The sequence below is a fragment of the Zingiber officinale genome, chromosome 4B (genome assembly GCF_018446385.1).
Source record: "Zingiber officinale cultivar Zhangliang chromosome 4B, Zo_v1.1, whole genome shotgun sequence".
Classification (NCBI taxonomy): domain Eukaryota; kingdom Viridiplantae; phylum Streptophyta; class Magnoliopsida; order Zingiberales; family Zingiberaceae; genus Zingiber; species Zingiber officinale.
In genome coordinates, this window is record NC_055993.1 from 17,266,826 (window position 1) to 17,280,841 (window position 14,016).

Below are 14,016 nucleotides of genomic sequence, written 5' to 3' on the forward strand. Positions count from 1 at the left end.
AAATTATGCCTTCATTATCCAAAAGGTATTGGCATGAAGAATAAGTTGAGACTATGGGATTAGCCTAACTTAAAGATATTGTCAAACATCAAAAATGGGGAGATTGTTGGTGCAATATCCCCTGGGTCAGGTTGACCAGGTTGACTAAGCTTGAGTTGGCTCAAGCTTGAGTCTTGATGTTTGAGTTTCAATATTTGACAATATATGGAGATTGTAGATGCAATCATCCTATTGGGGAGATTGTTGATAAAATTCCCCTCTGGTCAAGGACTGACCAGTTAGATATGAAGAAAAGTCAAGTAGGTCAAAGAATTGAACGGATACTTGACTGGGAAAGTCCTAACTGGAGATTAGGAAAAGGCAAATGCTGGTAAGTGAAGCCAGGCGAAAGACCTAGTGAGTGAAGCTAGGCAGTTGAAAAATCCTGGTGAGTTAAGCTAGGTGAAAGACCTAGTGAGTGAGCTAGGCAGATGGAAAGTCCCGGTTAGTGAAGTCGGGCAGTGGGAAAATCCTGGTGAGTGAAGCCAGGTGAAAACCCTATTGAGTGAAGCTAGGTGAAAGTCCTAGTGAGTAAAGCCAGGCAGATGGAAACCCTAGTGAGTGAAGCTAGGCAGAAGGAAAAACCTGGTGAGTGAAGCCAAGCACGTAGAGATCCAAGTGGGGCAAGGTTGACCGGACACCTGATGTTGGGAAACCCAAGTAGGTCAAAGAATTGACTAGATACTTAGCACAAGGAAATCCAGATGGGTTAAGATTGACCGGACATATGGTGGAAGTCCAAGTGGGTCATGGAGGATCGTACACTTGGCACAAGACGGTAAGTCCAAGTGGGTCAAGGTTGACCGGACATTTGGCACGAGAAAAAAAGTCTAAGTGAGTCAAAGGGTTGACCGGATACTTGGTGAAGAAGTCCCAGCAGATCAAGGTTGACTAGATGCTAGGCACGAGGAGTCCCAACAGGTCACGGTTGACCCGATGTTGGGTTTGGGACACCTTAGACTTGACTCGGGCAAGCTAGGATTGGTCAATTTGATCAAGTGATCAAATTGGACCGAGCTCAATCGATCGGCTGATCGATTAGACACAGTGCTGCGACAAACAGTATCCTAATCGATCAACTAATCGATTGTGAAGAAATGCCACGAGCACAGAACAGCCCCCAATCGATCAGCCTATAGATTGGACACCACCAATCAATCAACCGATCGATTAGGGGCTGGAAATCTCATGTGACGCGAGAGAGCTGAATCGATCAAACAATTGATTCATTCCATTTTCCAGAGAGCACAGAAGAAGGCTGAATCGATCAGTTGATCGATCGATCCAACCTCCCCAATCGATCGGTCGATCGATTGGGAGACGACCGTTAGGCAGGATAAAGCCGTTGGCGAGCATCTTCCTCCGCAGTTCTTGCTCTCCACTTCTTGTGATCTCTCTCACAGATTCATGCCAATTCTTGAAGCTTTCTTAGAGCAAAGTGTTGTTGCACTTCCAAGGTCAAGAGGGGTTCCATAAGAAGAAGAATCAAATTAGGGTTTCATATTATAAATCTTGTAAGATTTCACTTGTATTTTGCTTTCCTTTCTTCTTGTTATATTGAGAGTTTGTACAAGGCTTCTCCGCCTTCGGTAGTTACCGAGAAGGAGTGTTTTTCTTAGTGGAGAGTGCGTCGTATGTGGATCCTTAGATTAGTCACCTCTTCTCGAGGTGGATACCAAGTAAATCCTAGCGTTAGCACTGTGAGTGTGCTTTGTGTGTATTTCCACTACATATCATCATTATCAAAGCAAGACAATAAAGCGCGACGAGCTATTCCCCCCCCCCCCCCCTTAGCACAAATCGACTCTAACACATTTAACTCTCGACATCCCAATGTCTCTAGCTAGTAAGAAAATAACTGCTTGTCAAACTAAGAAGTATAACACATGCTAGTCTTAAAGAATTAATGATGTCCAAATGTATCAATTGGACGACTAGGGAAATTCCAATACATTTATAATTATACATGTAGAGATAATCACTAGTTGTGATCCAATCACAATTTCTCTCATACTATGAATTGTATTACGGACATTCGATAAATGAGTCTAAGACAATCAAACATATAATATGCACTCAAATAGTGAATTTATATTTAATAAAAATCATAAGGCGATTGCCTTAAGACATCCCTCAAAATCCAACACTATTTAGCTAGCCTCAATCTACCAAGACTTTATTTGCCCAACATCCGATCAATCCTTGACCTATCGGGACTTCACATACCTAGCATCTGGTCAACCTTGATCTGTCGTGATTTCATCATTGTCTAATAACTAATCAACTTTGAATTGTCGAGACTTCATCATTACCTAGCATCCAATCAACCTTAATTTGCCAGAACTTCCTCGTTGCTTAACATCGAGCCAACCTTGACCTATCGAGACTTTTTTCTTACCAACTATTTGTTGAACTTCTGAACACCAAATATCTGGTCAACTGTGACCCACTTGGATTTTCTATAGCGTGACAACTCCATATTGAACTTCAGACTACCAAGTGTCTAATTAACCCACTTAGACTTTTCATATCTTATCAAGTATATCCAGTCAATCTTAACCTACTTGATTTTTCGCTCAACTAACTTAACATATTGATTGACTTCTAGTATCTGATCAATCTTGAACTACTTAACATCTTACTCAACCAATTAACATATTGATCAAACATCAAAAGGTCAACTTGAGTCAACTCGAGTTTGGTCAAGTTGATCAACCTTGACTAGGGGTCGATTGCACCAATAACTAACAATTTCCTTGTTGAGTCACCTAATAAAAACTTGAATGCTTCTTATCTTTTGTTATCTTGGACTATCCTCATTTGACAATGATTTTGCACATGAAGTTAATGGCAACTCTTGCTTCATAACTTGCTATTTTACATCTCGGCTTACAATGATCTCCTTCTCCTTTAGATCATAAAGTTTATATACCTTAGATTTAGTGTCAAGGCCAATGAAGATGTTGGGATTCTCTTGTCATCCAATTTGCTTTTCCTTTAGTTTGCAATATGTACATATGATCAACATCTAAAAACTTTAAAGTGAGATACACTTGGTTTGAATTTGCTACAAGCTTCTTTTGAAGTTTTCCCTTTGAAATTCTTGGTTGAGTATCTATTAATTAAGATAATAGATTGTACAATTGATGGCCTTGGTAAAAAAACTCTTTCGGTATGTTTGTAATTTTTAACATTCTTTGAACCATGTCAAGCATAGTCTGATTTCTTTTCTTTCCATGACTCTATTTTATTGAGGAGGATCTAGTATGGTTAAAAGCCTCCTTATGCCATGAAATTTGTAAAATTCTTCAAACTTCTTGAACTATGAATTCTCCTCCATAATTCAATCCCATCACCTTGATGGTGTAGCCCCTTTTGGTTCTCAATCAATGCTTTGATTTTTTATTATTTTTTTAATACTTGAAAGACCTCTAATTTAAATGAGAATCATGCTCTAATAATTTATCTATTGGTACCTCTAATTTGAACTACTTAGTGCATGATTAAGTGAACAAAATAGATTTTAATTTTTAGAAAGTAATTATCTATGAACATTGTTACTCTTGTTACTTGAGAGATTTCTCTTAATGCATATCCTAGTTGTTTAACTATTCTAAATATCTCCTATTGAGACTTACCACTTTAGTTATCCAAAGATAACTCTAAATTAAAAGAAGATTATGAAAACTTAGGGGTAGTGCCCTTAAAGAATTAAAATTACAATGAAAATAATAACAAATTAAGTTATCTAATTAATTGTGTTAAATCAGGTAAGAGAGTTCGGCTCTGTGTTCTGAAGGAGTTGTGTGATGTATCAAACTAAGTTAAGAATGAAATAAATACAACTCAAGTATCATTAAATTTCAACTCTATACTTTATAAGAGTGTGTAACTATGTATGTCAAAAAAGAATTCAATAAATTCTCATAATCATATAGCATTGGCTCCTTGCTGAAAAAGGATTCTCGAGTCTTTTGTGTGTTACTAAGTTTAGCCATACTGCATGAGATACTTTACTCACTAAGTGGATTGTGGATCATTTATCCTATTTTTATATGAGGTACATTTCAGGTGGATTATAAGTCATTTAGTCTATACATATATGTATATATGTATACACATGATGTATTTTATTACGAATGGATTGTGAGTCATATATATATATATATATATATATATATATATATATATATATATATTTATTGTAGATCATTCATTTTTTACCTATATGACACATTTTTTGATGGGCAAATTGTGGGTCTTTTACTCACTTAATAATTATGTTGATTCTCAAATAAAGTAACATTTTAATTTGTGTAATGTTCTTATGTTAAAAAGAGAAGATAAATAAAATTGTTGAAATTAATAGAGAAGTGAATGAAAGAAGAATAACTAGAAAAGAGTAACAAATAAATGATGTTTAAGAACATGAAAACAAAAGCTATAAATTATGTTGTTGCCTTCTATAATTAATTAGTTCTCATCTCCATTTTGCTATGTGCTCACCCCCTTTATTCCTTTGACCTCTAAAATTATAGATTTTCGGCGATCTTTGTGGTTGGACAATATTACAGGATGATATTGCTCAAAGATGCTCAACAATAGTATTGAAGATAGTTTCTATCAGAGTTCTTTCGAATTATTTTCTTCTATTTTTATTGTAGGGATTGTTACTCATATGCATTTTGATATGTCAATACTTTAGTGCATTTGTTTATTTCTCAACATGAGTTTAGCTTTATCAATCATCATAAATTTAGTAGCGTCAAAAATTTTGAGTTGGACGGACAATATTACAAGATGATATTACTCAAAGATGCTCAACAATAGTATGGATCCTATCCGAGTTCATTCAATTTATTTTCTTCTATATTTATTGTAGGAATTGTTACTCATATGCATTTTGATTATTTCGATACTTTAGTGCATTTGTTTATTTCTCAACATGAGTTTAGCTTTATCAATCATCATAAATTTAGCAGAGTCTATATTTTGAGTTGGACATAATGTTAATATTTTTCTACATTATTTAATAAATTATTAAGTATTCATGGTTGTATAGCATGATGGTGGTAAAAAAGACGAATACGCTCGCCCTCAGTGCCCCCGTCAATCCGTCCCAAGATCAACACGGAAGAGGTAAATCACGGGCGGCTATTAGTCTTTGGAATAGTGACTAGCACATAAGGGAGACATTTACCTCGGCTTAGTCGAGATTCGAACCCTAGACCTCATGGTGACAACACCTCATATGTCAGCCACTACACCCATCCGAGAGGACATAGTTGTATAGGATGATGCACCTTAGGGATATTGCTTGTAATTTTGATATTAAATGGATATTATCTCAATAGACAGGCTATCCCTTATATACAGATGAAAGCCTTTGGATTGTGACATTCAGTGCTTCGAACGTTTCAAGGATTGGAGGAAAACCCTTTTCACTTTTCCATTTGCTTTGTATGAATTTTGGAGAATATTTCAATTGGAGTTGGTGGTGCGAACAATCATCTCAAATGTGGCTTCATCTAGACCTCGATAGATAAGAAAAATGCCCTTCTTATCCTTCTTCCTGGCCCCTCATAACACTTTATTGAAAATATGCCAATAACAATCATTCAAACTCTGGTAACACTTTATTGAAAATAAGATGCAACAAAAAGTAATGGACACTGAGAATTAGGCTAAAGAAGAATACTATTATTCAAGTATCTCTGACCATACTCTCTGGTACTCTCTACTTTACTACATCAGAGTTACACCCAACAATTGTATAAAGTTACATCTTCACTTTCCAAAAAAGTTTCACTCATGTCCTTCTCAAAATTAAGTTAATCTAGAGATGAATTGTTCAAATTAGCAAGTGATGTTTGGTAGCTGGAAGCCTGAAAATCTTTTGTTTCAGAAGATAGATCAATTATTTCTGTACCAACTCGAAATCGACCTATCCTCGCTCGACATCTATTTCTTTCCAGCTATATGGTCCACAAGTAAACAATCCATTTCTTTGCTGCAGGGCCACAGCTAGCGATTTGGCTTCAAAGATGGTGTAGGGATGTTACCAGTGCATGGCTTGATCAGTGAGTTACCTGATAATGTCCCATCCTTGCCTACCAATAGGACCAAGAATAGAATATATGATGCTTAGTTTCACCAGCAAGCTCGCATATAGTAAATACAAACTGTTATCTAATGCCAAACCTCTCTCCTTTTTTTTTTTTTTTTTTTATATTCCTTGTCCTGGATGTAGACGGTCTTGCCTCCTGATTCGCCTAACGGATAAGGCATACTTCAGTTCAGTAGCTGAGCTCATGATTCAACAAGATCTATGACTCAATCGTCTCCTAAACTTCTTGACTCTGCATTTTCTCAAGCTTCCTAATTGGCTATCTCCCGAGTTCCTTAACCAGACTATCTCTCAAGAACCCTGACTCAGCCCAAGCGCTCGTGCAATTCGATATTTAAAGTTTATATATATTTTTATGATTTTGTATTTGTCTGTCCAAACGGTCATAAGAAAGTAGTGAATGGGGGGAGCCTAAGGGGGTCACATGGGGAGCTCGGGCATCAAAGGAGAGCTTGTACTATACCAAGGCGAGTGTTTTGAGTTTGGATCATTTATAGTTATACCACCAGCCTTCTTAGATATACTATAAATTAATAGGCTTTTACGGACGAGTTTGTACTCGGATAATAGATCTGTATGATAGGAGCATGATTCTAATTTATTGGGGTGCATTCCATTACGCACTATTTGAGAAGAGGTAAGAAAAACAAGAAGGGAAGGGTAAAAAAGGGAAGGAAATTTTGAAATCCTATTTGGGAGGAAGTGAGCTGTAGACCTTCCTTACCTATAAAATATAAGAATTTATTTGGAGGGTAAGGAAGGGTAAAAGAAAGTAAAAAAAAAATATGTTTTAATTTTATTTTTATTTTATTATATTAATTCTAAAAGTCATTGTTTCATGTATTATTTGAGTCACAACGAAAAATCGCATGGCTCAACTTGCACCACTTGACTCGCATCGCCCGATGCTCGCTTTCCGTCAACGTCGACGTTGACTTTGATGTCGATTTCGATAACGACGCCGACACTAATGCCGACTTTGACACCGACACCAACTTCGATGCTGACACCAACTTCGACGTCAATGCTGACTTTAACAAATGAGCTATAATTATTTGAATGTGTAAGTCTTAACCAATAAATGTATGTAAGATGCATTAGGTTCTTCAATGTGTAAGTCTTTAATAAAAGTAAGTGTAATTTTGTAACTTTTTAAATTTAACCTTTATTACCCTCACTTTCCTCCCAAACATATGTTATGTTAATGAACATTTTCTCTAGAGATGTAAATGAGCAAGTATTTGTAAACAAGCTTGGTGTTCGTCTTGATAAGAGCTTGTTTATGTTCATTCAATATACACAAAATTAATTAAATAAATAAGCTTGAACAACTCGTTAAACTAAACAAACAAGCTTGAACACATGTGTTCAACTCGTTAACGTTCATGAACAACGTTCGTGAACAATATTTGTGAACAATATTCATGAATAATATTCGTGAACAACGTTCATGAATAATATTCACAAACCATATTCATTAATAAAATTCTTTTCAATATGCTAAATAAATAATAAAATAAAATAAATCAATAAGTTTAAATTATCAAGTTTAATAACCAATCAAACAACTAAAGTTTTTAAATAATCAAGCAAACTTAAATTGAGAGCTCGATAATATCTAAACAAACTAAACTTGAACCAAGGTCAAGCTAAGGTTGAATTGAGAACTTGATAATATCTAAATAAGCTAAGTTTAAGCCAAGCTTCAAACAAATTCAAGCTCATAAAAAATAAACCAAGTCAAGCTTGAACAATCATTTTAAAAGTTTGGTTCATTTTAAAATCGACTCAGCTCAGTTCAGCTGAGCTCAGTTCGATTATCTTATTAAACAAACTCGAATATCCCAAAGCTCGCCGGCTCATGTACAACTCTACTTTTTCTCCCTCCTAAATCAGAAGAATATAAATCCTTTGCTTCTCCTCCCTTTTCCTCCTTTTTCTTTTTGTTAATAAACCTTGACTCACTTCATCCAAACAAAGGATGAATAAGTTCTTTTCACTTAAAAAATCATTCGGTACTTTAATTTGTCTTCCTTGCACAAGCCTTACATTATCACCTTTCATAACACACAGATTATAAATTAATAGGCGTACGTTCACAGCTCACGCACCGCCACCCTCGTAAGTCTCCGATCTTCTTCCTCCTCTGATGCCTCACATGCCTTCCGTAATAAAGTCTCCCCTTCCGATGGAATCAGTGTTTGCCGTAATCTAAGTTACAAGGTCAGCTGTTGGCTGCTAATGCCGAGGAGACAGATGTTAGCATTTCATAAAATAATATTATTGCTTTAATTAGATTAGTTAGGCCTTCCTTAATTGTTCGACAACAATAAGAGAGATCTGGAGTGGGCGTACTATTCTAGTCGGAAGTGGATAGAGTTTAATTTCATATTATTTTTTTTCAAAAAAAGTTTAAAAAAAACAAAAGACAAGAGAGAGAGAAAGGTAGATGATGTATGAATCTTGTGAATCTAGCTGACATTAGAAGCGACAGTGGCAGCTAAGCATCTAATAATCTGAGGCGATGACCTCATGCCCACTGTTACCTCTCACCACTCCACGCGAATGAAGCATCTGTTGCTATCATAATTTGCTCACATGTTTCTCTCTCGAACTCTCAATTTATTGAGTTCTTAGAACCAGATATATAGTCTGTCAAATTATTATTCGGATATTCACAATTTGATTTTTAATTACGATATATTTATAAATATTTTTTATTTTTTTTTTTCAAATGAGACACACAATTATAAAATGTTAGGATTTTAGACAACCTACTGTAAACGTTTAATGATTTGTCTTCACAGTCTATGAAAAATTTTAGACCGATAGCCCAAGATTTAATATTATTGATTTTTTTTTTTAAATTCTTAAAATAAATGTTAGACTTTATTCATAATTTTCCAAGGAGTATCATTTAAAAGAATAAAAAAGTATTTATGATGAGAATTCGATACTAAGTTGGACTTAATCGATTAGCAATAAACTCAACTCGATTAGATTAAAAAAAAAAAAACTTTAGGGAGTGGTTTTGGCGCTACTTGTTTTTGGACCTAAGTAAAGCAATTGGGCCTCAGCCCGTAAATTGGCAGCGCGCTGTCTTCTGAATATGCAAGAGCTACATGGGAATTTGGTCACTGATGGGGCAAGGCAATACTTTTTTGCTGCGAGCAATTTACTTGATAACCATGTAAAATCTAAGTATGTAAAATCTAATTTGATATTGACCATGAGGATTGAGCAGATCAAACTAAGACAATGGAGATAGTTGAAAGAACAACTAAAGACAGCCGAGTGACTAGATCTCATATCAAGACAACACACAAGAGCAAAACAAATTTAAAAAGTGGACTAGCTAATAAGCAATCGATCAGCTTGTTTGTTGCATTATTAGTTAGGGCATGCTTATAAGCTTGAGTTTGACCACATTGATATAGCTAAGAAGAACAAGATTATTAGCAAGTGTAGTAATTTTAACTTCATAGATCAACTTGTGTTATGAAAATTATAAAATTAAATTGTCATATGAATTGTCTATTTTTGACATTTTTAGATGTCTTGAAAATGTAATTCTAATGTGTAAATCTTGCCCATAAGTTGGTCGATAAATTAGCATATATGGTATTTTTTTTGAAAGGACAAAAAAAAGTAAATATAGCTAGCCACAGATATCTTAAAAAATAGATCTGAGATAATTTTTCAATGAAAAGAAATATCAATTATTTTTTTGATAAATCCAAAAGTGCTTATATTGACAAAATGCACAAAATTTTACAGCATCACTGAAAAATCAAAGTATACAACATTTAAAATCTCAACCCCATTTAAATTTCGTGGTCCACAAGGAATAAAAGATGAGTCCTAGAAGGCTTATCCAAGTGAACTATTTTCTGCCATTGTCACATCCTAAAAGCAAGCTGTCTTTTATAATTCATCTTTATTTGAATTCTTTTTTTGTTTTAGTTTGCTAATCATTAAGAGAAACGTCGAGATTCAAGAGGAATATTTCACCTTTTTATTTATTAAAATGTAATTTTTTTATTTTAAATTTTGTCATTTGTTGATTCTTTATAGTCTTCATTGCCTTCATTCTTTACTAGAAATATTTTTTATTTTTTGTGACCTTTATTTTTGTCATTTTTACATTGATTTATACATTATTAATTGATAATTTATTAAACCAAGCATTAATTTTTATAAATATTTAAATCACTTAATTTACTTTTTAAATTATCAAATATGCGATAAGTAATCTTAAAAATTTAGTACATGATTTAATATTTTTTTTTTAAAAAAAGTAAAATATATGAGAATCCAAGAAAGCTTATCCCAGTGGACGTCCCCTATTATCTACCGTTTCACATCCTAAAAGCTAAGTTTATTGTCTCGTTTGAGTTCTTGTTTGCTGGTCTAATTTACTCAATCATGAATAAAAAATAAATAAATAAATAAATAAGAAAAACTTTTGGCACAAAAGTCGACGCTTTTATTACTCTTTACCGCCCCCAAAGCAATTAGCTGCCTCGTCTCGTCGTCGTGTGCGTAAAGGTGGGGCGGGGACCACCCGACGCCATCGATTCCAACCGCCAAGGGCAGGGACAGCGTCGGTGGGACCCAGCGATCTTCTGGCCAGCCTGGAAAGAGATTCTGGATAAGGACGACGATTAGCATGTTACGTTGTACACTCACTCAAGATTTGACTTCCTCCAGCCCTGCTGGCATTAACCTCTCTCTGATTATCTCGAGCCTTCTTATGTGGATAAGAAGGCCACACATGACACATCCCCTATAATTATTTATTTATTTCTTTTTTTTTTAAATAATTGCGACATCAAATTTATCGACAAACACACGATTTCTATCCAAAGTTCATGCTAATCGAAATTCCATAAAACAACCGGTTCACTGTCCGCGAACCAATTTCCGCATCTGGATGGCTCCCTCCCATTCAAATGATCATAGATGCCTCGATCGTTTATTAATCGAGATGGGCTAATAAGCACGTTCACGAGCAGTTTTCAAAATAATTTATCGTGAAATAGCAATTTTTAAATGAATTATATAGACGCTAATTAATTTTTTTTTGCGGGTTCGGTGTGTCGCGACGTGTTAGTGCGTCTGATGAACGAACCGAACGCTAAAATTTAAGCGAGATGCTTTAATCAATGATAGCGATAAAGAGATAATATTATCCGCTAATGACTGATTTAATTAATCCCGTCATCAACGTCGACCCTTCGAGAAAGGGGAACCGACTGCGGCTTAAAATATCCATCACAAAACAGGAAAGCAACGTTACCGGCCAATGTCTGGCGTTCCCGCCCGGAGTTTCTAGCAGCGGATTCGTGGCCTGTCACGTCAATCGCGGGTGGTCCTGCTTCTGATCCACCGAGGACGGTTCGTGGGGCCCCAGCCGACCAGGACACGTGCTGCTCGGCCATCTCTCTGGCGAAGGATGCTGAGCTGTGCCGGACGGGAAAATTTGAGTGGACCAGATCACATGAAGCACAATCCATAGATTAATGTCCACTTTATCCGCACAAAAAATGTGACAATTTTAATTTTTTTTTTCAATTTTTCATTGAAGCACACCTAGTTTTAAAGCAGCAAAAAAAATTAAATAGCATTTGTTTTCATTTAGATACCTAAAATATTTTTAATGCTGTAAATATTATTTTCCTTGATTTTTAAGGATCTAAATGTTTAAAAGCTTAATCAAATCAGTGTAACCAAGAAATGTAAAAAAAATATATATCAATTTTTCTATTTAACCGTATTATTATATAGATATAAATCTGACGTGTAGCTGAATCAGATTAATGACAATTCCATATTAAAAAAATATATAAACATTTTTTTAAGAATTACTCAAAGTAACTACACTAATTTAAAAGATTTTTAAAGAAAACTCATTTTGCCGGCTACCGGCTATTCCGGTCACCCGTGTTCAACCTCGGCGTTATTTAAGGTGCGGGTGCTTCTTCTGTCTCCTTCGCTCACAGGAAGCGAATTGTAGTCGCTTTGACTTTTGGGAGAGAGAAAGAAAGAAAGAATGCCGATCTCCAGAATCGCGATCGGAACTACGGAGGAGGTGACCCATCCGACTACACTCAAGGCGGCGATCGCCGAGTTCATATCCACCCTCATCTTCGTCTTCGCCGGCCAAGGCTCCGGCATAGCCTTCAGTACGTAGTACTAGTAGAAATATTGGTGATTGCGATTACCCTTTTGATGTCACATCGACTAATTTGAGCACGCATAATTATTTGGTTCAGACAAATTGACGGACAATGGAGCAGCGACGCCGGCAGGGCTGGTGGCGGCGTCTATTGCGCACGGGTTTGCGCTTTTTGTGGCGGTGGCAGTGGGGGCAAACATCTCCGGCGGGCACGTGAACCCGGCGGTGACGTTCGGGGCGTTCGTGGGCGGCAACATCACGCTGTTTCGGGCGATCTGGTACTGGATCGCGCAGCTGCTGGGGTCGACGGTGGCGTGCTTGCTGCTGCAATTCACCACCAGCATGGCCACCGGGACCTTCGGGTTGACGTCGGGGGTCGGCGTGTGGCAGGCGGTGGTGCTAGAGATCGTGATGACGTTCGGGCTGGTGTACACGGTGTACGCGACGGCGGTGGACCCCAAGAAGGGCACCCTGGGCACCATCGCGCCCATCGCCATCGGCTTCATCGTGGGGGCCAACATCCTGGTCGGCGGAGCCTTCGACGGCGCGTCCATGAACCCGGCCATCGCCTTCGGGCCGGCGCTCGTCAGCTGGAATTGGACCCACCACTGGATCTACTGGGTGGGCCCGCTTATCGGCGGCGGCATCGCCGGCGTCGTCTACGAGATCTTCTTCATCAGCCACACGCACGAGCCGCTCGCCTCCGACTACTAAGCCACCCGAAATCCTACAGGACGCGCGGCCACTCGTTACGTCGTCGGCGTAGATGTCTTCTCGATTCCAAAAAAAAAGAAAAAATTTAAAAAAAAAAGTTGGTCCTGCTTAATTTCTTTGCTTGATTTCGCTGTGTCGATGGATGACCTTAATTTCGCCTTTCGGTCGATCACTCTCGAATGTACGTTGTCGTGTAAAGTCCTGCGTGCATGTTCATGTTGGTGGTTCCCTGTTCTTCCTTCTCAATCCATTTTTAAGTATTCTGCATCCTTCTTGATTGATTCATTACGATCTAATTAATTTGAGCATTTAAAACCCATCCTACAATTTGTAGAAATTATCGCAAATTTCCTTTTTAGATAGGGGACCGAACTAATTCGAAAAGGGCAAATACATCACGTGGAGGACCAATGATTTCGAACATGATGAATGATTTGAAGGCGGAATTGCATCACGTGGAGGACCAGCTCAATTATGAGAATTAGAATGGAAAATTAAGAGCCTTTTAAATTATATAAAATGTCAAAAGAATATTTTAAAAAACAAAATAAAAGAGCGTCTCATAATATTTTATCCCAGGGATATTCTTTTATCCCTTTACTATTCGATAGCCAGCAGCATATAATAGTTATTGAGTAGATATTATAATATAAAATTTTAATTATAATTAAAATTATTATATAAAAATATTAAGAATTATTTTAAAATAATTAAAGTTAAATTTTAATTTTTAAAATTTTGAATTTTAAATTTTGAACAGTACTATATTAAAAATATGTTTTACCAACTTAATTAAAATTATTTAAATTTTATTAAAATTATTTTAAAATAATTATAATAGCTATTCGACAGCTTCTTACACAATCATATCATCTACTTAGTAATTATTATAATATTATAATAATATTGTATCATCTATTTCATAATTGTTATAATATTATATCAACTATGATATATT

General features: G+C 36.3%; 1 protein-coding gene across 1 annotated transcript; it reads left to right on the plus strand.

Annotated features, from left to right (window-relative positions):
* The first annotated feature begins 12,150 nt into the window (after positions 1–12,150).
* LOC121974801 (probable aquaporin TIP1-1) lies at positions 12,151–13,327 on the plus strand. Its single transcript, XM_042526035.1, has 2 exons — positions 12,151–12,351; positions 12,442–13,327. Exons 1-2 carry the CDS (start codon positions 12,219–12,221, stop codon positions 13,056–13,058), a joined length of 750 nt encoding a protein of 249 aa, XP_042381969.1. The 5' UTR covers positions 12,151–12,218; the 3' UTR covers positions 13,059–13,327.
* The last annotated feature ends 689 nt before the right edge of the window (positions 13,328–14,016 follow it).

Excerpts from the sequence above, each read along its gene's own strand:
- LOC121974801 (XM_042526035.1), top strand. The coding sequence starts at position 12,219 with ATGCCGATCTCCAGAATCGCGATCGGAACTACGGAGGAGGTGACCCAT. Across the intron at positions 12,352-12,441 it reads AGGCTCCGGCATAGCCTTCA|ACAAATTGACGGACAATGGA; the intron begins GTACGTAGTACT and ends TATTTGGTTCAG.